Consider the following 27,696-nt stretch of genomic DNA (forward strand, 5'->3'; position numbering starts at 1 on the left):
GTTTTTTCAGGTTATTCACATCTTTTTTGTAAAATGTAAATATTTTCAAAATTTAATTAGGGTTTTTTTGTACTAAAACAAAAAGAAAAACTTGGATTTGTCATTATTTATAAGTTATTAAGTCATTTTACTGGTCTGGCCCGCTTGAGATCAAATTGGGCTAAATATGGCCCCTGAACTAAAATGAGTTTGACACCCCTGATCTAGGGAGTCCAACTGATTTTAGTTCAGGAGCTACATTCAGAAAAATATGACCTAAAGTAAAGTAATAGCATAATAACCTATAAATGATGACATTACCATTTTTCTTGGTAGTTCTTTTAGGTTCAACTGGGCTAATTTTGCCTCAAAGAAGCAAAACTGGTCCAGTTGAACTGAAAAGAACTATAATAATGACTTGGGCAAATGAGGAATTGAATGAGAAATTATTCTTTTTTTAGTTCCAAACTCCAAAATTTTAACAATACAGCCTGTTACCAAATGTAAGTGTAACATTGTGTATAATGCACATATACAAAGGATATGTTGAGGCATAGTATTGTTAAAATATAATTTTTCTTACAAAATTTCTTTTTTTTGGTGAAAGAATAGTTTGTAAATATTTTTATAATGGAATGTTTTTTTTACTAAACTAAAACAAAGACAAAAATATGTTATGTTTTAGGTTATAATGCGGTTATATTACTGGTCCGGCCCATTTCAGATCGAATTGGACTGAATGTGGTACCTGGAAGAAATGAGTCTGACACCCCTAATGTGAGCCAACATTTCTCTTAGCTAGTGTAACTTCACAAAAGAGGGAATCAGGAACACAACAGAAGATACGACCCGAATTATTGACATAAACATCAGTGTACAGGCTGTTATTGTGTACAAAGTCAACCAAGACATTTGGTGGAAGTGACATTTACCCTTATGAGGCAACTTTCAAATGAAGTTTTCTCTACATTTAAACTTCACTAAACGACTTCAAAACATTTATTATATTAACCTCTGTATTTTACATTTGAAAATCAGGTATTTTCCTATATTTTATTTACTGATTATATAGATGTTCATTTAATCTCAGAGAAAATTCAAAGGTTATATCAGACAAGAGAAAACTGAGGAAAAAAATGACTTTTCATCAAAATATATCTTTAACTGAATGTGAAAATAAGCATCAGCAACCACTGTCATTTATCAGCCAACATGGGTTTTACTGGTAAATCAATATTGCAGAAGATGACGGTGTTTCCACGTTCACTACAGAGTCTCTGAACATCTAAATAGGTCATATCTGATGGCGATGAAAATCTGAGAAACAGCATTTTACCTGAAATATTTCAATATATTGATAAGTTTAGACATTTTAGATTAGTGGACGCTTGATGCTGGTGAAACTATGTCTTTTAAGGTTAACAACCATTCCTAACGATGTATAAACCTGCCATTAGCGCACAGATCTTACATATGGAATCTTTAAGTCGTCCTTTAGGAGGAAAAAGTCGGAAACTTCTATTGCTTAACCTTGATTAGAGACATAAGTTAATTTTATTTTCTTTTTCATTTCAACTCATTTCCTTACTACATCTAACGCACATGTGAGACCCAGAATCTGGCCCAGCCTGGCTTTAAGTCCTCTTTCTAGCTGCGTAATCCAGCGTCTGGACGGCTGCACAGCATGGGCGTTCTCCCTGCCGCTCCTCTAATTCCTCCCCAAACTGATACAATCCCCGCATATTTCCTTTTTAGTAATTATGAGATAAAGGTGTGGTGCTGTCTGGGATTAAAGCTGAATCAGAAACTACAGGGAGATTTGGTCCTTGATTGTAAATGGATTTGAGGCAGGCTGTCACTTCTACCATATATCACGCTTCACAAAGACTCATTCAGCCCCGAACAAACGCGGCAGAAGCAGAAAGTATCCCTAGCTGTTTCGATGAAGTGGGCCCTCTCGCTGCTCCTGGGCACTGAGACATGAGAGTCTGAGCTGCTGGGAATGAGGCTTATAATGAGGCCCTGGAGATGTCTAGCTTACAGTCTATAGCTTTTGCTGCTTTACCACCTAACTCCCACTGACCAATCAGCTTCCTGCTCGACTCCAGTGGAATGTTGTAGCCGTAGACGGGCCTGCTGGCTCTGGCATGTTCGGTTTCCCGTAATCTCGAAAGATGTGTCTGAAGATCATCAGAGCAACGAGTCTCGATCCAGGGGTCTCGTCTAGGTTTTTCTTCTGTATTTTCCCTTAAATGGGAGTTTAAGGGAAACTAAATTCAATGTTAGTGAGTTAAATCTGATAAATCCAAAACCCTTTTACTGGTGACACTACATTTTGCTCATATGGACCTTTACGCGATCTTGCTTACACTAAAAATCCACGAAACAACTGCTGAGTCATACACAGCCCAGTCATAAAAAAGTCATCATTTTGTCAATTCTCATTTCTTGAACAACAATCAGTTTGATAAAGAACATAAAAATTAGACTGAGTTTAATGGAAAAAGGTCATGTGGTCTGATGAGTCCAGACTGACCCTGTTCTGGAGTACATCCTGGGTGCATAAGGACGAGAAGAGAGGTGGATGAAGTGATTACCCATCATGCCTAGTGCCTCCAGTACAAGCCTGTGGGGGCAGTGTTTTGGTCTGGGCTTTGTTCAGTTGGTCAGGTCTAGGTTCAGGAACGTTATGTGTCCATCAAATGAGGTCAGATGAACCTGAATGAACAGGTCTGAACACACTGGTCTACATTTTTTTTTTTTTTTTTTTTAGAAATGATGTGCCTCAGAGATTAAATGTGCTAAATGTTACATATTTTAATAAGACTAATTGGAAAACAAATGACAAAAGTACTGGTTTGCTGATATTTTCAAGGAAAATGATAAAGTGTTATTACACATATATACAGGGTGACCCAAAAAAATGGGAATTTTTGAAGTGCGTATTGGCAGACATGAGCAAGTGGCAGCACTACGAGACAGTGACCTTGAGCAAGTAAACACGCCCCCATTTTAGTAACCATTGGCGGCTGTGCAAGAATTGTTCGGTAACCGTGTGATCTCAAGATTCGGTAACGTTCCCTGGCCCCCTAGATCGCCAGATTTATCCGTTTGTGATTTTTTTCTTGTGGGGCTATCTCAAGAGTAAAGTGTACATGACTCAACCAAGAACTCTGGATGAGTTAAAACAGAGAATTCAGGATGAAATTCACAGTATCCCAGCTGAGATGTTGCAGCGGTCAATGAGGAATCTCAACAGCAGATTTCAAGAATGCATTCGTACAGGAGGACGCCATCTACAGGAAGTGATTTTTAAAAAATGAAAATTCCATCATTGTTTCTTAAATGGCATGTTTTAAGATTTCAATTACTATGAATAAAATATTTTTCTTCCATCACTCTTGGTTTTATTGGATTGTTAAAAAGTTCCCATTTTTTTGTGTCACCCTGTATATATTGGTTTATGTACATTTATACAATAGATTAATAAATCTTCCACTAGATAGAACCTGTAAAGTGAATGTATTATAATGTGCAGACAGTGTTTTGATGTAGATCTGGTAGCTCTGACACTAATATTCCTTTGGAGTTAAACCCATTCTCTTGTTAATTCTTAAATTTCACATTTTGACCCAAGACTGTATCTTGGAAACTTCAGCCAATCAGCATTTTTGACTTGATTTTTCTTTATCAGTGACTCAAACGTGGTAAAATTTCACTATTTTTATTCTGGAAGCATTTTACTTGAAGATCAATGACATCAATGGATTTTTTTTCCACATATTCCAAGATAACAACACCAGGAATCATCATCAGGATCAGACAGTGAAAGAGACCATGCAATGCAATCTGCAAATGGGTCTGTAGGTAATACTACTGAGACACGGACATGTGACATGATAGCTCGGTGGGTAAAGATACTGGCTTCCATGTGGGAGACCAGGGTCTGAATCCTGGCACAAGTGATAACACTGACATCTTTTCCCTTGCATTGATTTCCTATTTTTTTTAATGCCATGTGACCTACCTGCACTACCTTCACCCCTGGTCTGAATGCATTGTCCATATTTTCAGTGGAAAAAGACACTTGTCAGGGACATACCTGAATTTAACAGTAGTGTAGTGGGAAAATATGCCCAAAATATGTTTGAAGGATAAACGGGTGAAATTTACATTAAAAAAAATAACTGTCTGAAAACACATACTGTGTATTTAAAATTTAACCTATAAAGACCAAAAGCATCTACTGATCTAAACTGTTTAATACCTATTGATCCACTGATCCTATCAATACATGTAAATAATTGGTGTTAAATCAGTGGTTCCCAACCTTTTTTTGGCTCGTGACCCCATTTTAACATCACAAATTTCTGGCAACCCCAGACATTCAAAACAGAGACTTTTTTTTGGCTAAAATTAATTAGTTTTTGATCATGTCATAGTTGCTATACTATGTTGCAAATAAACAGTAATTTTAGATGACATTTAGTCTATATAATGTATATTATTATGGACAGAAGCAGAAATGTCAGGTTGAGATTACTACACAAAGAGAGAATTTTATTTTCCTTGGTCAAGATATGTACAGTCAGGCCAGCTTGGATTTACCATCCTGCAAATTAATACTGAACAAACAATAACTCAAACTATGAATTATGAAAGAGCTGCAGCATCTTAAACCGACCACAATGAACATTTGACAGATAAACAGTACCACAGTGCTTCAGTTTCAGCTTCACAGTTTGTCATGACTTTTATGTATGTGATTGTCTCTCTCAACTCACCATATATTTTTTATTAGTATTTTTTTAACCCTGTAAAGCCTGAACCATTAAATTATTGAAAGAAAATTCTAGTTCTTTGAAACTGGACCTTTATTGGTCCTTTTGAACAACCAAACCATTTTTTTTTTTTTCAAATATCAATTTCCATGTGTGAGTGTCAGTTTTGTATCATATTTCATACATTGGGTCTCAGTGCTCAAATATTATTATTTTTGAACAAACAAAAACATAATATAACATAAACCTGTCTAACAAATTAGTAATTCCTTTTCAAAATTGGCAAAGTTCTGCCTCCTTCCTTGTTAATGACAATCTTGAAGTGTGATTGGAAAGGCCTCTGGTGAACAAATTCCTCCCCTCTGGTGGATTATCTGTGTATTGCAAGTATCTAATTGTATACATCAGGTTTTTCAAGAAAAAAAATATCACACTGATCATGTAGAGGGCTTCAAAACTCATGTATCAAATATGATACGTTTGGCATTATAGGGTTAATTTTTATCTATTACTAGAAATTTCAGGAGACCCCATTTGAATTCCAGGCGACCCCACGTGGGGTCCCGACCCCAAGGTTGAAAAACACTGTGTTAAATATAGTTTGTCAACTTTTCACAGTTATCAGATATGACCCATTTGGACGTTCAGAGGCTCCGCAGTGAAAATGGAATCACCATCATCTTCTACAACATTGATTCACCAGTAAAACCCATGAAGATTTAATAAATGACAGTGAATGGAAACACTTGCTTTTATGTCCACTTATTGATATCTTTGCTGAAAAAGTAAATTTTTCTTCATTTTTTTTTTGGTTTCTGATTGATAACCTTTCAATTTACTCTGAGCTTTAATGAAAATCTACATGATCAGTCAATTAAATATAGGAAAATACAAGATTTACACAGAAAAAATGCAAAATACAGATGCTAATATTATAATAAATGGTGATAAATCACTCAAAAAAAAATTAAATATAGAGAAAAATTCATTTGGAAACTGCCACAAAAGCAGCTCTGGGTCTTTATGGGTTAAATTAATATTTAAAATAGTGGTGCATGAGCTTCGGTACATCCTAGATGTGATATGTGGTTATAAAGCATCCAAAAACCGACTTGCAAACTGTGCCACACCAAAAAATAATTTCACCAGCTGCTACTGATTGATTGGCCTCCACAGAGTCCAGACCTGAACCCCACTGACAATGTTTGGGATGTGGCACAGTGGTCTGACTCTGCATCAAAAATACAAGATCATAGCAAAAAATGAATGTCACCAATTGACAGAAATAAATGTTGTGACTTTGTGTAAATATCATAAATGCATCCCATAATGAAAGCTAAAGGTGGTCTCGTCTTTAGGTCAGGCAGTGTACATTTATCTACTGAGTTCAATAATTATCATACATTTAATCTGTTTGGTTAACCCTGTCTGCCAAAAGTGGTCTTATATTTACATTTTTTAGGTTTATCATGGCCTGGATGATGTGACTAATGACCCTTTGCAGCATCTTTTACATTTTGATAACAATTACACTTCTGTGCCTGATCATTAACTAGGTTTTATCTGCTTGTAACTGCAATACATTAACAGTCAGCTCAGTAATTATTGTACATTTACTAAAAATCAGCTTTTTCTAGGGTAAAAAAAGATCCGTTTTTAATCCAAATGGGTTGCTTTTCCTTTTAAATGTACTGTTATTTGCTAATCACAGTATCATGGAGCAAATATATATAAAAAATATATATATATTTCAGATTCTGCTAAATCAGAATCTGTTAATTATTTACAAGACATTAGCTCAATTTACCACCAATTTCAACACAAACTAGTACCATGTGGGCTTTTTGACCACTTTTAAGGCAATGGGATGATAATTTTATGCATATCAGCAAATGCCAGCAAAGAAAAAGTATTAAAATACTAACATTACATGGAAAATATTCTGCTACAGCTACATTTTTTGAGCTCTAAACCTCATTGAAGTCAAAGTATGGGAGTATATCAGCAATATACTTAAAGTATAAAAGATAAAAGTAGTCACTACGTCACAGGTGTCAAACATGCGGCCCAGGGGCCAAATCCAGCCCGCCAAAGGGTCCAGTCCAACCCCTGCGATGAATTTGAGAAATGCAAAAATTACACTAAGATATTAACAATCATTTTAGTTCAGGTTCCACATTCAGACCAATACAATCCCATAATAACCTATAAATACTCACAACTCCAAATTTTCTCTTTGTAAATGTAAATGTTTTCATGTATTTAGACTAAAACAAAGCATAATTTTGCAAAAATCTGAATAAGCTGAACAAATATGAACAACCTGAAATGTCTTAAGAGAAATGTAATTTTAATTATATTGCACCTGTTACTAAATATTTTGTGTATCTGTAGATCCACTGTGATCTGTAAGTTATAATGTACATGTGTAAACAATAAACTGAAGCATAATAGTGTTAAAATTCCACTTTTTTTCCCCCAGTTTGTTCATGTTATTCACATCGTTTGAAAGGATAGTTTGTAGATGTAAACATTTTCATAAGGTAATTTTACTTTTTCACTGAAAAAAAAGTTTGGAGTTGACATTATTTATATATTATTATGTTAGTATTTTACTGGTTTGGCCCACTTCTGATCAAATTTAGCTGAATGTGGCCCCGGAACTAAAATGAGTTTGACACCTCTGCACTACATAGTAAAATGGTCCCAGTCACAGTTTTACTGATATGTGTATTGGATTCATAATGTTTTGCTATAGATGTCAAAGGTTTAGTTTTATCTACTTATTGCTGTTCAATTTACCATAATTTAATTGACAGCAACGTATCAAATTCTATAAGATTGTCATATATACACAGGCTTGTTTCAAACTTTGTGTCAATGTATTTTCCAGCAAATCCAAGAGGATTTCTAAAGAGTTTATTTAGCTTAAGAAGGAGGAGAGTTTTCTCAACATATAAAGGAACACTTTATCCTTCAGTTTATCACAAACAATCTAAATCAACATATTTGGAGATTTTCACTGGACAGGAATGGGATGGAAAACACTCATGTAAATGTAACAGAGTAAAAATTAGCCTCTGAGATGTACTGACATAGAAATACTATAATACAAGCATCACTTCAGTAAATGTGCTTGATTTAATCATAACAGCTTTTAAAATGTAAGAAAGATTGTTATGTGAGGGCAAGAATCGTCTGCGTTCACTGTTTTGTGCATGTTTAATCAACAAAAATTTTACATTTTTGATGTCACCCAGTTTACTTTGAGGAGCCTGGACCTGGAGTGCAGTGGATTACTCTACATGGATGTTGATCACGTGTAAATCATCTTTACACCTTAGTGAAACGTTTGCTTGAAAGGAGGAAATATAAAGCTCTAGCCTTGGGTTTTATGTGTGGTTAAGATGAGTGAAACTGCTTTCAACAGCAGAAGTGGAAGATGAATGTTTGTGCTGACCCAAACCCTGGTTTACTCTAGCAGCCACTCAAGAGTTTTCTATGAGACGGAGCGGAACTTGAGCCTTTAAGAGGACCGTCCACGTCCACTGACCCACAGTAGAACGTAAGGAGTGACGTCATAAATGCAGGGATTTTATGTTCCCAGGACCAAGGACGGGTGGGCGGATGTTGGAACACTGTGACCTGGGCTGCTCTAATTCTCCTGGAAGACTTTTAAAACCCTCGGACCGGCTGCTTCTGTTCCTCTGCTCAGCTCTTCTCATGATTCTTTTCCCACTTTCACTTGAGTTTAGCAACTTAATCTAGTGTTAGGAAGATGCATCGCCGGGCCCTGCCCTGCTTATTTGACGAAGGGCTCAGAGTTGGGTTTATTTGAAATACAGGGAGAGGAATGATCAGGCCAGCCTGAGAACCAGCAAAAGAAGAATGTTCAAATAAATCCAGTCCAGGTCTCAATCCGTATGTTTGGCCCTGTCCGCTAATAAAAGTGGGCTGTGAATCTGAAGGCTTACAACCCACAATATCTGTATAGTGGGGTAATTGAAGGAAACCATAGACGGGGTTTGAATCCAGAGTTGTCTGCGGGTCTAGTTCCCCATCCAGTGTTGGGAGTAACACATTACAAAAGTAATGCACTACAGTAACGGACTACTTTTTGCTGTAACGCAGTTGTGTAAGGCAGTGGTCCCCAGCCTTTTTAGTACTACGGACTGGTTTCATGCATGAAAATTTTCTGCAGACCGGTAAGAGGTGCAGGGGTTCCAATAACAAAAAACTTTGTCAGTTCAGAGCATGTGATCTGAAACACTTCCACTGTATATCAGGCAATTCCAGTGATTCTACAGTAGAATATCAACTCACTCTAATGCAGAACCAGTGGAACCCTGGACTTGTTTCCCTGCAACTAGACGGTCCCATCTGGGGCTGATTGGAGACTCACAGTCCAGGTGTGTTCCGTATATCTAGTCTACTACTTGGTAATTCATCATCGCAGAAAACACAGCCACACAAAGATATGAGGCTGGAAACGGAAGAAGGACTTTCAGGGCTTTTGTGGCAATATCTGCATATTCTGCTTTGACTTTAAACCAGAATGCACAGAGGTTTGAAGTTGTCTCAAACACAGATTGATGTGCCGGAGCAGTTTGGAGGCGCTTGTGTGTCACCTGTTGCGATGAACCTGTAACTGAGGCAGGAATCCTGATATTTCCTTCTAAATGCATCTTTCTGTTTACAGGAGTCTGTGACCCTTCTGCAGTCTCATCGTTTCCTTGTTTCTTTCCGAAAAAGTTCTCCAGTGAATTTAGTTTTTGGCTCATTTCTTTAGCTTGTGTTACAACTGATTCATGAAATGGCGCACAAGAGTCTAGTGGTTGTGAGGCGAGGGCGGAAACAGTCACTTTTCAAAATAAAATCTCCGCAAGACTAATGGAAAAAATTGCTTTAATATTAATCGCAATTTATTTTTTTTTTGCGGCCCGGTACCAAATGATCCACGGACCGGTACCAATCCGGGGACCGGGGGTTGGACACCACTGGTGTAAGGCATTACTAATCATTCATTCATTCATTCATTCATTTTCTGAACCTGCTTTATCCTCACGAGGGTCGCTGGAGCCTATCCCAACTACTTATGGGCGAAGGCAGGGTACACCCTGGACATGTCGCCAGTTCATCACAGGGCATTACTAATCAATTTTCAGTAATATTTTACTCGGTACATGTTCAACAGCATTTGCATTACAACACACTTTTCGCCCATAATTCAACTGCTCAAATGAAAGAAAAAAAAAAAACAGCAACACCATGGGACCTTAAGGAATCAAAAATGCGTCAGGAAATCTCTGTTTCCTGTTGGTGTTCAGCCAATGGGTGAAGACAGCAGAAGACAGTCCACTGACCACATGGATGTATGTTCATCACTAACCCTAACCCTGCTTTACAGAAGCTAGTTAGCATGATCCCTGTGATCAGCAATCACAAGGTAAGCTAACGTTTGTATGATTAGTTGGAATTCTTTATCAATTGTGGATTTATCTTTCGGCGTCTTTGGCGGCACACCCCCTGTTTGAACATGTAAAATGTTGAAAAAAATGCAAGCGTTCCTGCTGGGATTCGAACATCGTAGACCGTAGCTTTACTTACTGAGCTATCCGACCACATGTACTTCAGGGCACAAATTCATGCATCCCAAGGCTCTCCTATCTTGTATTGCATGGGGGTGGGTTATTACTTGACGTGTATGTGTGTGTGTGTGTGTGTGTGTGTGTGTGGGGGTTCTACTGTGCATGCGCCATTTATGACAAGTCTGTATGTAACTCAAAAGTAATACAGAAGTCATGTAACGCATTACAATTCTAAGACAGTAATATTGTAAGATAAGGAAGTAATCTGTAATGGATTACAGTTTGAGAGTAACCTGCACAACACTGCCCCCATCCAGGCCTAAATCTTCACACACAAATATGCAATGACGTTGATTTTCATCAGCCTCAACGCGCACACACTCTGAAACAAGTATGATCTGTGAGTTAATGCTAACTGGCAGTGGGAAGGGGAAGGGGCCCTCATGAACACAGCCAGCCACATCACGGTCCCGCTCCGTGCACTCTTTAGTGTTTGAAGGGTCCACACTGGACTGTTGTTAATGGGTGACTGGAAGCTGTGGAAAACATTCAGCTGAAATGATGTCCTGTTAGGAATTTACAGTCGCCTGGAGCGCAATCAGGAGATGCCACTCATAATTTTTTTCAACTTCCAAAAACTAGAAACCCTTCCAGCCCTGAGGTTTCACATATTCCATTGTTCATTTAGTGCATAAGAGTGATACCAAGTCAGGAATGCCATTCTACACTTTCCATACTGAAACAAGCTGTGCAGCAGTCCACTCGAATATCTTCACGGCCACTTTGCAAGCAAAATTAAGAAAAGGTCCAAAATGATCCGTCTTTCCTGGAAAGCCCACCCCCACCCCCATGTTCATCTGTATATTCCCTTGAAAAAAATGTCACCCAGCAGATGAAATGCTATCCAGATGTTAAGCTGCCATTGGCTGAGGGTGTCCTTTAACTCATAATAGCTCGATATCGCACAGCAGCTCACACGTGTCTCAGCTGTATTTGCTTTAAGCTCTCCTGACGAAGGCAAAAGCTATCTCCACTGAATGTAAAAGTCACTTGTTTCCGTAAGAGGATGGAAAAATATCACGATCATGCAAGAAAAACAACCATGACATTCCAAAGGAGAGACAAGACTCTACCAGTATATATTTGTGATTATCATACCTGCCTGTAATTTGTAGAAAATTGCTAATAATCAAAATACGTCTTGTGTTTAGCTTTGTAATTGGATCACATGCTCTCAGGAAATGAACTTGCACCCCATGCAGACAGCTTCTTTTTTGCTTTTCTTTATCAGTGTTAAATAAAACAAAGTAAAAATATCTGGTAGCTTTTAAAAAATGATAGAAAGAAAATATTTTATGCCTTCAGGAAAGTGATACATCAAGTTTGATTCAGGTTAAAATCACATGAAAAAAAACCCCACCTTGTATTGTTATATTTCAGTTCTAAACCCCTTAGCATGTATTTACATTATTTACAGAGAAAATGGTAAGAAATAAAGAAGTGCAGTGTTTTTAGTTTTCAACAAACTGGATGAAGTTTTCAAAGTGAATGGCACTGAGCCAGCAGGCACTATTAAAAGTAGTGTCTTTCAAAGGTCCCAAGACCAATATTTTTTTATAGGTCCCACATTTTGGCAGAAATAGCCAATTATACCTTGATACATAACTAAACATATCCAAAAAAAAAGGTTTCAAATGTTCATATATATATTTTCACGTTTCTATCTTCTTTTCCCTCCTAATAATTTCTGTTTGATTCCTCAGTCGGTCACAATCCACAGGCTAGAAGTGAGATGAAGCCGAGCTCATATTTCAGTGACACTTGATGCTCTCCACCAACTGGAACCATAAAATCATCTCAGCCCAAATTGTGAAAACAGCTGAACTTGGCCTGAAAATGGAAGCAGATACAGAATCCCGGAGCTTTCTGTTCAATATCCAAACAGATCTGTCCACAAACACTTCAAGGCCTCCTCTCCCTCACCTGAACCTGTCTCGCTTTTACGACCTCGAGCTGGTGTTTTGGCTCACGTGTACAGGCTCTGGCTCTCTTCAGGGCTTGTCTGCTGGCTGACTGCCTGCTGGTAGGCATGTCCAGAGCACTTCTTCAGGTGAATGGGCACCTCTTCCTGACCTCCTCCCCCTCCTTTACGGATCTTATCCTTGTCTCTGCGTACCTGAGAAGTCCCGCTGCTGCCTTTCGACGAAACTGTCTGGCCTCTGAACAGCTGGGCTCGCTGTTGACACAGACCCACCTTACTGAGGAGGATGAATATGTCCCCCATGAAGGCTTTAGTGAAGATCGCATAGAGGAACGGGTTCGCACAGGAGTTCAGTGGATAGAAAAGCACCAGTAAGATCTTTGAGTTAGAGACCGTGATGAGTGGTCGGTCCAGTACAGCTGACATGGCGTAAAAGGAAATTGGCGCCATGCACAGGAAATCAGTAAAGATGAGCACAGCCATGCGCTTTGCAATGTTGGTATCCTTGGACCCGGAGTGGTAGTGAGGGTTGTGGACTGCACAGTAGATCCTGAAGTAGCAAGCGCAGATAACAAAAAAGGCCAGGATGTTGAGGACCAGCACTGAAATGATATAAATCTGTGCCGCTGTGGACTGGGTGTCCATGGGGAGACAGATGCTGACCTTCTGGTAACTGCTCACCCCGACCAGAGGAAGCAGGGCCAGGAAGAGGCAGAAGATCCACCCGCCCAGCATCACGGCTGCTGCGTGGTGCAGTCGAAGCTTCCGATCAAGCCGCATAGCAAAAGTGATGGCGTACCACCTCTCCAGAGTGATCACGGTCAGAGTGTAGACCGACAGCTCGCTGGCAAAGACGGTAAAGAAACCTGCAAGTCCGCATCCAGGACCCGTCTGCCAGTCTATGGCGTGGTTAAAGTATTCGGCTCGTGTATGGAGGTCCACAGAAGCGATAAGGAGCAAGTAGATCCCCATGCACAGATCTGCGAAGGCCAGGTGACACATGAGGAAACGGGAGACTGACAGCTTGTAGTGGCTGGTGAGCAGCACCAGAAGCACCACCACATTTCCCAAAACGGCCAGCAGACTCACAAACCACACCGAAACTCGCAGGAAGCCAAAACCCATTATGTCCTCACAGGGGTTGAACTCATCGGGTACTGGCGCGCACGCTACCTCCTCTCCCTCCTCGCACACCACATAATTGTAACCACTGTCAAAGTCCTGGCTGGTGTCCTCCTGGGGGTTCTTGAGGGTCTCTCCGAAACCCACATTCTCATCTGGTTGGCCCCCAAAGTAGGCGTGGTAATGGAGGCTGCCATGGAAGTCACCTCTCCTCCAGTCTCTGAGGCTTTCATCGTTTACGTCCTGATCCGGGACCGAGGCCGCCATGCTGTCCTCCTGGAGGGACGGCATGCGAAGGGGCCCCACGGAGCGCTTGTGATGCTGGTCGTAGAAAGCAGTCAGATTGCAGATTATATACTCCAAAAAGCTGAAATACACAAAGACACACACTAAGGGTGGTGGAAGATCCTTTACTTATGCTAAGTCTAGAGCAAAGTAAAAATACTTCATTACAAGTGAATAGTCCTGCATGAAAAACCTTATATAAACACAACTACATATGCATAATCAATACAGTGTTTTTAAAGTAGTGAGGTAAAAGTGCATCCGACTGATATATTAGATATGAAATTAGATTGTTAACAGTGAAGTACAAACATTGTTACTGTGTTAACTACTACTTTACAGTTTTATAAGCAGATAAATGAATGATGGAGGAAAGAAGAGTAGTTCCAATCCATAAATCTAAATCTGTTTTTTGCTTCTTCTTTTTTTTTTTTTTACATTTTGATCTAATCTTTGAATTTAGTGATATATTGGATTCTCTGAACATGTATTTATGTATGTTTAAATGGAAAAATCACTGATAGGTGAAGCTGTTAACAACTCATCTACAACATGAGCCTGACCACGCACCGCTTTTTATAAGACCTCGAACAAAAGGTTAGAAAAATGTGTTGTATTGTAAAAGCTTGTTTTATTATCGTTCCATCATGAATAACTAGTAACTAGAGCTTTCAAATAAATATAGTGATAAAGAATTGTCATTATTTACCTCTTTAATTCAATGGAATAGAAATGGAGTAGAAAGTATAGTTTATTAGTTTAAAGCAGCATAAATGAAAATACTAGAGTAAAGTATTGTTGCCTACAGTACGTGAGTAAATAGTTATTTTCTACCACTGGACATATAGATAATAGTATATATAGTATTCATACATATAGTATATTTACCCTATAATAGTTTAGATTCAATGCATGAAATAATTCTGTTGTATAAAGAGAAAAATGTTGGTGAAGTCCTCAAAGCATTAAATGTATAATCAAATCATTTATACATCCAGCTGAAGAAAAGTTATTCCTGTTTTCAGAGTTGTTATTAGTCGGGCTCAAACTTCTTCCTACAATAACAGCAGTGAGTGACGGTAATTACAGGAGGACTGAGAGAAGTTATAGGTAAACACGTCAGAAGGTTGATTCAATCCCTGCCAAAACCCACACGATACAAGTGCGGCTAACCCACTCTGTTTGAAACTCCACGAGAAAACTAAGGACTACAAGTGCATCCTGTTGGTGATTGTTTGTCTCTAATACACTTTTAGCCCAAGCTTAACTTTTCTGACTGTGCGTTTTATGAATGTGAAACCTGCGGAAAGCTCACCCTCGTTTCTTTTTGAGGTTTTTGAAGCCGCAGCAGTGGCTCGGGTAGGTCAGATTGGCAATGGTGAGGTGCTTGAAGGTCTTAATGGGTGGCAGTTTCTTAAGGGCCCAGGTGTTATGCGCCTTCAGCTCCCGGAGAGAATCCATACCTGTGGTCGGCAAGGAGGTGATACCTGTCATGGACACGTCTCTGGGTGAAGGAGAGGACAAGAAAGAGTTGAGGAAAACCAGTTCATTTGTCCATATATACTGACAGTCAATAGAAATTTTTGAGGTAGACATGTATGCATATTTCTACTTGTAGGGGGGTTGTAATTATTCATTGTGGATTTATTGATGACTTAGTGCTCGGGTAGTTGAGATAATGATTAGTTGTCATGTTTATGTTTATGTTTATGCATTTGGCAGACGCTTTTTGCCAAAGCAACTTACAGGGGAAAACCAATTAAATCACTCAATCAATCAAATTTTATTTATATAGTGCCAGATCGCAACAAAAAAGTTATCTCATGACACTTTATAGAGTTGGTCAAAACCAGACTCTAAGCCAATTTACAGAAACCCAACAGAATCCTCCAGGAGCAAACACTTGTGACTGGTGACAGTGGAAGGAAAAACTTCCCTTTAACAGCAGAAACCTGGAGCAGACCCAGACTCCTGGAGGATGGACGTCTGCCTTGACCAGTTGGGGTTAAAGAGAGAGAGTAAAGAAAGCGAAAAAGAGAGAGCGATAGAGATAGAGACTGGGGGAGAAGGGGGGAGTAGGGGGAGACACATGGAGGCAGTTGAGGATAGGTGAGTGATGATGATGAAGGCAGAAGAGAGGCAGGACCACCGCAGCAGGTCCAGAGATAATCCTGGGAAAATCTGTGATAAGCCTGGGAAGAACTTTATTAAAATATTTAAAATGGAATGTCTGCTAGTGCTAGGACAGGAGGTGCTCCTGGAAGAGCTGGGTCTTCAGGAGCTTCTTGAAGATAGATAGGCAGGGATGCCTCTGTTCTCATAGTACTTGGTAGAGCATTCCACCAACATGGAATGACCCATGAAAAGAGCCTGGATTGTCTTGTACAAGGTCTGGGGACCACCAGACAACGTTCCCCAGACGAGCGGAGTGGTCGTGGGGCAACATAAACTTTTATCAGTGCACCTAGATAGGTAGGAGCAGACCCACTATGAATTTTGTAGGCTAGGATTAAGGATTTGAATTTGATGCGGGCAGCTATGGGTAGCCAGTGTAACTCAATGAGTAACGGGGTGACATGTGCCCTTTTAGGCTGATTGAAGACCAGACACGCTGCTGCATTCTGGACCATCTGTAGTGGTTTGACAGTACAAGCTGGGAGGCATGTTGTCACAGTTCATTGCACATGGGTTAGTCTCTTTGCAAAAGTGGACCAAATACACATTGAGCAATACTCAGTGGGTATCTGCACAATTTTAGGATTGGTTTTGAAGGCCTATATAAAGGCCCAAAAAAGGCCACCATTAGTCCAGTGAACGGCTCATGCCACATCTATCACGTGAACAATGTCTCCGGGCACTGGGTATGGTGGAGGCCGGTTTGAGCTCCAGTGATATAGCTAGGCCTATGTATGGGCTGTTCCCAACCCACAATCAGAAACCTGGTTGAAAGCCACAACACCACAGGCTCTGCTGACGATAGACCGCGTCCAGGGTGAGAGAGAGTGACACCCGGTATTGACTGTTGTGACTTTGTGTTTGGCATGTGCCATTTTCTTTTGTTAAGTTTTTTGTTTTGAAATTATTCTTGAAACTTTAGATCTTTATTTCTGTATGCCAATATCCTAAACAAATGATTCATATGAAAAAATTCCAGTTTAGGGTTTCAAAATAAAAATTATGTCCAAAAATATGGTCTCAAAGTTTTCATTGACTGTGAGTGTATAATCAGTTGTTCTGAAATTTTTAAGACCTCATATGAATATAACTGAAGATCTATTTGTGCTGAATTTCAAAGATGCTCCGGATATGAATACAGAACAAGACCAGTTTGATGCCCAGTGTTTTCTTCAGCTTTGTGTTTCCCAGATTTTTAGTCGCAGTAGTTTAAATATACAAATCTCTTTAATGGGGTCATATTTTGATAAACCCCCTTGTATTAGTCTTTGGTACATTTATTTGTATATTTGGACCCTAATAGTTCAAAAAGTTTGAATTTGAACCCTCCAGGTGCTGCAAAGCTATCTTTATATTAATTTTGTCAAAAATCAAGTGGATTTCTACAATTTGTTTTAATTCCTTCTTAATTTGTTACATTTATAACTAGTTACATCATGACATTTAAACATATAAGGTCAAGATTTCCGATGAACATTTCTCTGAATACACTATAATTGTTTATCAGCAGCAGCAGTTGTAGTCCATATGGAAAATATGACCAAACTTCAAGCCAATTGCCATGTTCAGTTGTTGGTTGTATTCACGAACAGAAGTGGTTGAACAGGACAGAGCACAGCCAGCATTCTAGAGGGGGTGGGGCATGAAGTGGCTCATTTGCATTTAAAAGGCCAGCGCTCAAAACAACCTTTCTGGCAAGGCAAGGCAGGTTTATTTATGTAGCACATTTCATGTACAAGACAATTCAAAGTGCCTTACATAAAACATTAAAAGCATTACAGCAGAAGGCATGAGAAAAACAAACAAACAAACAAAAATCAGATAAATAGATAAAACAGACAAGCAGATAAAACAGATACAAACTTTTAGCTTAAAAGGAACAGTGCAGATCTGAACTGATGAATCAAAACTCTATTTAAATACAGCTGAGAACAGGTGGGTTTTCAACTTGGATTTAAATAAACTAAGTGTTTCAGCTGATTTGAGGTTTTCTGGGAGTTTGTTCCAAACATGTGGAGCATAGAAGCTGAACGCAGCTTCTCCATGTCTGGTTCTGACTCTGGTGTCATTACTCTGAAAGAGGGTTGAAGATGGACCTGTGGAGTTGAATTAATGAAGAATTCAGACCCAATTTACAGTTTAGGTAGATCACAGGAAAATGATTTAAAATGCATAATTCTATTTTAAAAAGCAAAATATGACCCCTTTAAGTCATTTCGGAAAGGTTAAATGTAGAGAAAATGCATGATTCCGTTTAAAAAGCTAAATGTCCATCCTTTAATGCTTTTATACCCAAAATACATATTTGTTATTTTCAACAGTTCAACAGATCGAACTAAATCAGTCATATTTTACTGTTAAAATTTAAGTTATATTATCCATAAGATTTGCAGCTGCTTCTGTGCTTAGATGGAATTTGTGTTGTGCTGGAAGCTGGTTGTTTGATTCCATTTTTGAGCTAACAGTAGCTAGTGTAGGCATTGTTGCTGCTGTAGAAGAGCTGAAGGGCAGGACTGAGGCATGTGGATGTTCAATCACAAGTCCTTTACACTGAAGTCAGTTTATCCACAGGCCATTATTATGGATGTAGGTAAAGGTAAATTCTGATAAAACAGGTCACTGGTAGCCATTTGGGTGTCTACACATCTGCTTTGTGGTGCTTTCCCTCAAAACATACAGAAAAAAAATTCCATTCAGCCACAGCGGTGTTGGGTCGCACAGAAATATGCTGTCATAAAAGTAAGGACAGTATGAGTGTGTAAATGTGTTTTGTGTTGCCTATGATGGCGATGGTGCCTGTTGTAGTTGTACGATATCTTCAATTTAGTAATTCACATTAGAACAATGATCCTCAGGTGATTTAGTTTGCATGATGGTAGCAGAAGCACTGATGTCATAGATTGCAGGTGTTTATTTTTAATTATTTCTTAAAACCATGATATTTAATTTAAAATGTATATAAAGCCTTGTCATGAAGAGGGCTGGGCTTTATTGATATTCCAAACGTAACTACGGGACAATATTGGCTGATGGCAGGAGTTTACTGGTGGCATTTTCTAATGTTCCTCATTTGTGAGTTTTCCTCTACAAGGTGGAGTGGAAATATGTTACTTTAATTTTCTGTTTGTTTCGATTGAGTGCTAAGAGGAAATAATTTAAGACATTTAAAAGTCTAAAATTTACAAGTCTGATGATAAAGGGGTTGGTGATGGGAAGAAACTGAAGGGTTTGCTGGTGCTGATGATTCCAATGCCTGGACATAACAATTCATACCCATTTTTTTTTCTCTGATTCATGACATTGTGGATTTTCAGGGGCATCAATGAAATAGCTGGCATTCACCCCCCAAATGCCAGATTTGGAATAAGTACAGCCTCATAAATTCAGAAAGAGAAATGAGACAAGATAAGACCACAGAGCCATATAGCTGGATTAAATAACAGTCTCCATCTGTTTCCTAGAATGACCGCCTCAGTCCATCATCATCTTTAAGCAATTACAAGTTCTATTTCTTGTGCTGGGCTGACATGCCAAAGTCAGCTCAAACTCATCGGGACAAAGACATACATGGGACTGACAATCTCACCAACATCCTGTGCAATCCTATTATCAGGAAATTCCACAGACAACCCCCCCACACCAGAGGCCACAGAGAGGCCAAGATGCCTTTTGCTTTCTTCAGTTTCCTAACCCATAATATCTGTAAGTCACTTTATCTGCCGATTAATTTGATTAAATGAAAAAACACAAGCCAAACAATTCCCATTTGCTAAGAGCCTAACACTTCTTTAGTCTCATTTGTTCTCTGTCCTGTGCTGTTTTTCCTCTCGCGGGACACATTGTGTAAGGCTGTAGAAATAGGAGCACAGACCTTATGACTGCTGCGCTCATTTTGTCATTCCCAGATGTTTAGCTCATGACCTCATGGAGGTGACCTCACTCAGGACATGTTCCTCAGTGGAACACAGGAGGAGGACCTGCACACGAACCCCAGGTTTTATAAAACCAGACACTTAACGGCTCGATCAGAGCCACAACAGCAACTAGATAGCCGTGGTAAATGGTTTTGGCGTTGAGACGCTTCAGAAATGGACACACAGCTCTAAAAATTTAGCAAACTGCGAAAAAGATGACCGTATCTGAGAGGTTCCTCCCTCACATGGTTGCACACAATGCGTGTCAAGTTTCCTGGTCAGAGACACAGCTGTGGAAGCCGGATTTATTGTACACCTTTGATGATACGCTGTCCCATTTTGCAGACATGTCTCATCCAGTCTGCACATAATGTAATAGTTGAAATCGGACAGCTTCAGTAATGCAAGCACCACTAAGCTTATGCTTACTTGATAAACATGCAAAAAAATAATTATTTGACTAGAGTTACCATCTATGCATTCATTCATTTTCTGAACTTCTTAATCCTCAAGGTCGTGGAGGTGCTGGAGTCTGTCCCTGCCAGCAGTGGGGTGAAGGTGGAGGACGCCCTAGAGGTGTCTCCAGTTCATCACAGGGATGATATACACAGACAAACAACCATTCAAGCTCATATTCACACATATGGATGGTTTAATTAATCCATTCTTTGGATGGTGGAAGGAAACCAGAGTACCCAGAGAGAACCCACTTAGACACGGGGAGAGCATACGAATTCCACCCAGGAAGGCAGAACCCAGGACGTTCTTGGTGTGAGACAAAAGTGCTAATCAGTCCATCCAACATCAAAAAAAGAAGAAGTATAGGCTGCAACTGGTCAAATTACACTTTACATCCATGTCTGTTCAGACTCATGTGGGGAAGATTTGGATTGAATTAGTGAAAGGTATTAAGTGTATTTCTGGTGAAATGGAAGTTCTCACTGTGTCCACTTACGAGTCCAGTAAATCACTTCCAGTGAGAATCCTGTTGTCCTCACTAGTTATACAAAGCAGATAAAAAGTCGGTGAAAACTGGCCAGAAAAATTACAGCTTATAACAGTGTCACAGTGAAGTTCCCCTTCAACATTTTGGATCTAAAATATTATACCATACCACTGAAATCTAATGCAAATTTCAAATGAATGTTTGAACCAAATGATTTGAAGACATTCTGCCAAGTCTTAGCTGCATGAGAGTCATCAGAGTAATGCTGACCTTTGACATTTTGGATGTGATTTGATGACAGGTGAGGTCATTGTAAAGTTGACCTTTGATGACGAAAATCAAATCTGTTCATTTACCTTTCCAGCTAACATTTTTTCCACTTGGGCTTCACTGACATATGCTTTGCAAATAGCTGTTATTTTTTGATCTTAATGAGTTTTTTTTTTCAAAGTGAAGAAAAAAAAAAGATATTTTCTTTCTAAATCACAAAGCTTTATGTGAAAAATGTACTGCATTCCCATAATACAGTGTACATTTTAGTCTGTGGTGCTGGGACTTTCAGACACAGTTCTACATAATGTCTTAAAATCATTGTGAACTGCAACCATTTTCTACAACTAAGCAATTTTTTTTTTTTGTATTGCAGAATGTTGTTTTCATTTGTATTTATTTGCTCAGATGTGTGTTAACTTGGGCAAAATAGTAGACGGTGTCATGTTAGGGTCATTTTTCATTATGTTTTTGTAAGTTTTGAAAATATGTATTCAATATTTGTTTTATGTGATAGAATGTAAAGCACTTATGGACAAAGTGATTAATGTCTGGTAAGGAATGCGTGTTATCAAAATAGACACTGTTAGATACTTACAGAAGCATAGGGCCGCTGATGGCGCCTGCAAAAGCCCTTTCATCCATCCTGGTCAAATACTTATTTCTGTGAAGGTCCCTGTACAGCAGAGCAAATATTAATAAATAAATGAAATTAAAAAAAAAAAAAAAAAAAAGAAGAGTGGCTTTTTTTGTCTATTATCCTTCCCACTTTCAATAAAGAGGCGAAGTGGGGGATAATATTTTAATTTGATTGAATGAAAAAAAAAAAAAACACATAAGCCCAATATTTTCCCAAGCCTCATCAGTGCACGTTCTCATGTTTGTTTTCTCTCATTTCGGGGGTGAAACATGACAGTCAGAAAGGTCTCAGTCACGTTGTTGATTCAGATTAGGTGTGTATAAGAGGGGCTGGAGTACTCTTTAAACACACTCACTACATATCTCCCTGAATCCCTTAAATCTAATAAGGATAATAGACCTGTGAGGTGTGTGTTTGTCTTGGTCGGGCTGTGCTGGGATCAGTTCTGCCCTCAGAGTCCATTAGGCGCCAACACAAACACCTCTGTGGTGAGGCAGACTAGTCACTCACCATTGGCTTAATTAGACTCTTCTAAGGGCCTGAGCTGTGTGTAGGTGTATTGAAATGAGAGGGGGGTCTTGAATTAATGTCATTAATACCTCATATCCTGAGTATGTAGGCTTATGGTGACGAGACGAGTAGAAAACAGCAAAGAGGAAAAGGAAGCGACGGTTACCTGGTCTCTAGTTTTTTGAGAGAAGTTATGGGATATACACATGTAAAATTGACATCATTGAGTCTGACACAAATCTAGAGCTCAGTGTCACAGAGTGTATGGGAAGGGGGGGGCTCTTAATGCAGACTTCCTGATAACCACTTTTGGAAACATATTTTCCCATGAGAACTCCAGCTTGCTAATCAAGAGCTGGGCTTAGGTCCTTTTTGAGTACATATGAGAAGGCCCAAAGAGACCCAGCTGTGATCCCGCTGCTTTTTGTAGTGTAATTTTGGGTAAGGAAATACACATGCCAGATGTCAGAAATATTTTCATCCAGGCCGCATACTGAACAAGCGATTTGGCGAAATTGTATAACCTCTAAATTGACTGATTTCTGCGTCCCGAGTGACAGAAACGACGCTAGGCTGAATAAAACCACTTTGTCTCCCGAATTGGATTGAGTAAAAAAAAAAAAAAAAAAAAAAAATCAGTTCAATCTGTGGAAGCTCATCAGGGGAATAATAAACACCACTTGAACCTAATACACCAGTAAAAACACCATCACACTGCTCTGATTATTCAGTCTGATAGTGTGTTTATTAAGTGGATTTGTATCTGAACCTGTTGAGCAAAAGTGTTAACAGACGACGTGTTTTATCACAGAAGCTCCATGTACTTACACTTGGTCTAACTTGGTCCCATTAAACGCATGAGGGTGAATTTCTCTGAAGCCGTTTCCGTACAGCATCCTGGTGATAAAACACAAGAAGCATTCTTTGTTAACCCTTTATAGGGCACTCATAGAAATACTCTGAAATTCTAAATTTCAACCATAGTGTTATTGGAGAATATAACAAGTCATCACTCACTTATCCATATAGTTGTGATAGTGTTTATTTTATAGTTCCATAGATGGTAGAGGTTCCTATTATTTGTACTAACTGTTGTAGTAGTATCACATCCACTGTTAATACTTGTATTTGTAGTTGTAGTATTAACAGTCATGAACCTTTGTTCTGGTTATTGGTAATTCTACTAACACCAGCTGATCTACTTTTGACAGTTCTAGATCAGTTATCTGTGTGTTAGTTGCATCCATGTGTCTCCCCCTTTCTCTCCCAGTCTCTCTCTCTCTCTCTCTCTCTCTCTCTCTCTCTCTCTCTCTCTTTAACCCCAACTGGTCAAGGCAGACGTCCATCCTCCAGGAGTCAGGGTCTGCTCGAGGTTTCTGACTGAAGTTTTTCCTTCCACTGTCACCAGTCACCAGTGTTTGCTCCTGGAGGATTCTGTTGGGTTTCTGTAACTTGGCTTGAGAGTCTGGTTTAGACCAGCTCGATATGTAAAGTGTCATGAGATAACTCTTGTTATGACTTGGCACTTTATGAATAAAATTTGATTTGATTTGATTTGTTTTGATTACTTTTGTGAAATATTTCTAAATTTTCTATTGTCATGTAGAAAATCAAGGTCAATTAAGTGACCATCCTTGCTCATGAGTTAAAAAAATAAATAAATAAATAAATTCAAAAAGTATATATATAAATACATATATGTATATGTGTAAAACAAGAGAAACACATGTAAGGTGAAAGGGACAAGCATTTTAGAACATCAGACAAACATAAGTGCTGATCCAGACCCCTGTGCACATCCACATTATCCCTTTGAACATCATTCCTTACATTAGTACCATTACTTCATGGTACCTTACAAAGCAGGTACACTGTTCATGCAGAGGTGGACCTTACAGACCCTGTAGACCACAATTGACCTGAGATTGTTGCCTCACTGTCCTCACTGTCACTAGTCACTTTTCCATTAACCCTCAAATTGCACAAATATAACTTGCACATATAAATATACCTATTGGAAAAACAACAATTTTGATGAAACTCTCGTTTTTTGATTAAAAGTTTTTGCGCTAGCAAGAGGTGGTTTTTCGGGTGTAGCGCAACTAGAGTCACATGAATAAAAAAAAAAAAACAATGTTGATGGACGTTGCAACAAGCGAAGAAGAAGAGTTTTAAAAGAAACATGGCGCGGTATGTGTGGACACACCAGGAAACCGAATCATTTATTAATTTAGGACGGGATGGAGGGGTAATATATAATGATAATGAATATATCTGTAAATCAACACTATTTTTATGTTCGTCGATATGTTTATGGAATGACTTCTCGTGTCATCTCATGATAATAAGCAAACAAATGATTGCATTTCTGATTTAATGGAAATACTGACAATACGCCCTTCTGTTTTTTCGACATTTAGTAAATATCGGTAAAGTTTTGCGCAGATATCCAATGAAAAAGCCACTACTGTCTTGTTATGTGTGCGGAAATTACAAAAAATAGTCACTTGCCTGATAAAGGGTTAACCTCCTGAGACCCAGGAAAGAGAAAGTTTTAGCTTTTTTTTTTACATTGAATAATTGTCTTGACTGGAATATTTAGTAGGATATTTATTCTTTATTTTTTAATGGAATGTCCTTTGCAATGGACAATATTTTTTAATTGAAACTGTGAAACTTTTGTCCCCTACAGAGAATAAAAATGCATTGCTGGGTCTCAGGAGGTTAAGGTTTCATTGTCAATGTACTGGAAGAAGGAAAATAGTCAGTGTCTGTGCAGTAGTGGCAGAGATAACTAGGATTAACTATTTACATTTTGTGGTGAGGTTTTGTCTGTCTGTCTGCCTGTCTGCCTGTCTGTCTGTCTGTCTGTCTGTGTAATTTTGTGGTTATATGCCCAAATTGTTCAGTAACATGCTGTTGTGTATTAAAATTGCAACCCCTCTTCCCCTCTCTCCATCATCTGACCACATACATGTCGATGTGTCAGTTCTGTGGAAGTGTCTGTGTACTTGTTTTTGCAATGTTTGTGAGATTCAGATGAGTTCAGAGTGAGGACATGTTTGCAAAGTGAGGTCATTTTGGCAGGTCCCCATGTCTTCTAAAGGCTATTTTAGGGGTTTTGTTACATTTAGAGACTTCAGTGTTACAACATTTCTGTCGTTCATTTTGCAAAACACAACAGATTTAACCCTTTCATGCATGAATTGTGAGAACTATAGTAAAGATTTTTTTCCTGAGTGTTTTTATTCCTCTTTAGGCATGAAAAAACAATGAGATTGATTTTTTTTTTTTTTTTTTAATGAACCTATTTTCCATGGAGTTACAAAAATGTCCTCTTAGCTGGACCACCAGTGTTTAATTTTTGAAGCAAAGAAACATGTAGACTATTTAAAATGCAATATCAGAAGGTGATATACTGTGTGAAAACTATGAAATAAAAACATTTTTAAAGCAGCTAATCTGATGTTTTCTCACATTTTATCATACTCTAATATTAGTTATTACTCACTTCATGGAGGTAATATACAACAAAACCTTTTTGTTTTAGAAAACTGTTAATTACAGTCTTATAACAATTAGCAATTGATTTACACTCAAACATATTACTGCAGATCATGTTTATCAAGAACAGCAAAGTTACAATAATGGTATGAGTTGCAGTGTATGGGATGGTGCATAAGTGTCCACTGTGTTGAATGATATGGAACTAAAACAACAAAACCCATGAATATACAAGAGAACAGCTGTAGAATAAATGTCCACTATAGTGATCAGTATGCATGAAAGGGTTAAATGCAGGTCTAAGATGCCATAAATAAAATGTGTGATAATGACAAATAATACAATTTGTAAAGAAACATTAAATGAGTTCAGGATCCTAGTAAACATGTCTGTCTTTTACTGTTGGACAGGAAGCAAAATCCAACCAAACGCATGCTGTAATATATACTTTGCATGATGAAAACACTGTCTAATCTTGGAATATCAAAATAAATCATCTGCTTTGAACATTTCTGTACAGCTTATTTACAGTATATGTGTACATGCAGATTTCTTACACTGTCAGCACTTCACTGGTGATGCCATGCAATGCGTTGGCGGGGATCTCAGCGATGTAGGGATGATCAACAATTTCCCTGCAAAGGATGACAGCGAATACAGGAAATGAAAATGGTGAATGAAGACGTTTCAGTGGAAAGTGGCATAGAGAGGAATGCGGCGCTGATGAATATGTTCTCAAGTATCATGACAGGGTGGAAAATCAAAATTAGGCAGCAGAGCCAGTTACATGGAGAAGCAGATACGTACATACTAGTGGTGGGCAGTGATTAAAATTTTTAATGGCAATTAATTGTGTGGATTTCTTATAGTTAGTTAGTTATATTAGTTATATGGGGGGGGGGGGGGGGCTGGCATCAACAGCGTGTATTGCCTTTAAGTGATATTTCAGACTCGATGTGCTCCCATGATAAACAATAATTCCACATTGCAGTGCTTACAAACAACTTTGTCCTTATCAACCCCACCATCTGAAGACATTTAAAATGAAAATGTCCATGCAAAAGACCGGTACTTTTCTCCATGTTTATGTCCACACCAGTTTATTCCACTTGTGAGTGACTGACAGGAGTCTTAAGCCCACTAATAAGTACTAATACTAATAATAAGCCTAATAATATGTGATGTTCAGTTGTTAGAAGCAAGCAAAGGGGGCCCTTTAGTGGTCAGAATAAATTGCACTAATGTATGTTTTGTCCTTGCGGTGTTTCCGTAGCCAGTTCAGACATAAGAAGGAACTAACAGACACGTTTCTTTCACTCTGTTTGTGTGGCCCCAAAAACGTTTGCCTGTGAGTATTTTATGTTCCGTTGTTGCAAGAATGAATAATATAAAATATCTCTGATGTGAACCTTTGTTGCTGGATAAAAAGACGTTGTGAATCTTAAATTAATCTTTAAATGCTAATCGTTAGTGTGTCTATGGATTTTCCCATTCAAGTTAGCATTGAGCTGGCGATCTTTTTCCCATTCATTTAAATGTATAATGCCATGTAAATGTACTAAAGCAATGAACATAACTCGGACATATTTTGTATGTATGTTGCAGTTTTACAGTGAGTCTCAAATAAAAGATTTGGAGAGAAGTTTTCGGCGTCTGGCTTTTCTTGGGAAACCTGTTGTCTATCTGCTGAGCTAATTGCTACACGCACACAAGCAGGGGCAGAAGAATAGGGGTTAGAATAAAACAGCATTAATGTGAGATAAAAAAAATTGTCGGCGTTATTTAATGAATGTGTGAACGCGGTAATAACGCGTTAACTTGCCCAGCCCTAGTACATACGTACTAGAATATACATAAGACTTAAATAACTACAGAATCTGTTATCGCTACGGGTTCCAAAAGTCAGAACAGAAATGGAAAAGAAAGCTTTTCAATGTTCAGGTTCCATTGCCTGGAACAACCAACAGAAGGAGATCAAACTGAAGAAACTGAAATACATAC

At 38.6% G+C, this 27,696-nt stretch overlaps 1 protein-coding gene and 1 long non-coding RNA gene across 2 annotated transcripts in view; one reads left to right on the plus strand and one right to left on the minus strand.

The window, feature by feature from the left end:
* Nucleotides 1-2,423: 2,423 nt before the first annotated feature.
* LOC115414632 (uncharacterized) lies at nt 2,424-27,421 on the plus strand. Its single transcript, XR_003934690.1, has 4 exons — nt 2,424-2,526; nt 7,700-7,703; nt 19,009-19,017; nt 27,409-27,421. It is a non-coding gene; the product is annotated as an uncharacterized LOC115414632 (long non-coding RNA).
* The window catches only part of tshr (thyroid stimulating hormone receptor), a 32,221-nt gene continuing 16,071 nt past the window's right edge, over nt 11,547-27,696 (minus strand). The window contains exons 6-10 of the mRNA XM_030127832.1: nt 26,253-26,330; nt 23,020-23,088; nt 21,640-21,717; nt 15,052-15,240; nt 11,547-13,818 (exon numbers count right to left, since the gene is read on the minus strand). Coding sequence (XP_029983692.1) covers nt 12,375-13,818; nt 15,052-15,240; nt 21,640-21,717; nt 23,020-23,088; nt 26,253-26,330 — 1,858 coding nt within the window. The 3' untranslated portion in view covers nt 11,547-12,374. The remainder of the gene's footprint in view (nt 13,819-15,051; nt 15,241-21,639; nt 21,718-23,019; nt 23,089-26,252; nt 26,331-27,696) is intronic.

Source organism: Sphaeramia orbicularis, chromosome 24 (assembly GCF_902148855.1).
Source record: "Sphaeramia orbicularis chromosome 24, fSphaOr1.1, whole genome shotgun sequence".
NCBI classification, from domain to species: domain Eukaryota; kingdom Metazoa; phylum Chordata; class Actinopteri; order Kurtiformes; family Apogonidae; genus Sphaeramia; species Sphaeramia orbicularis.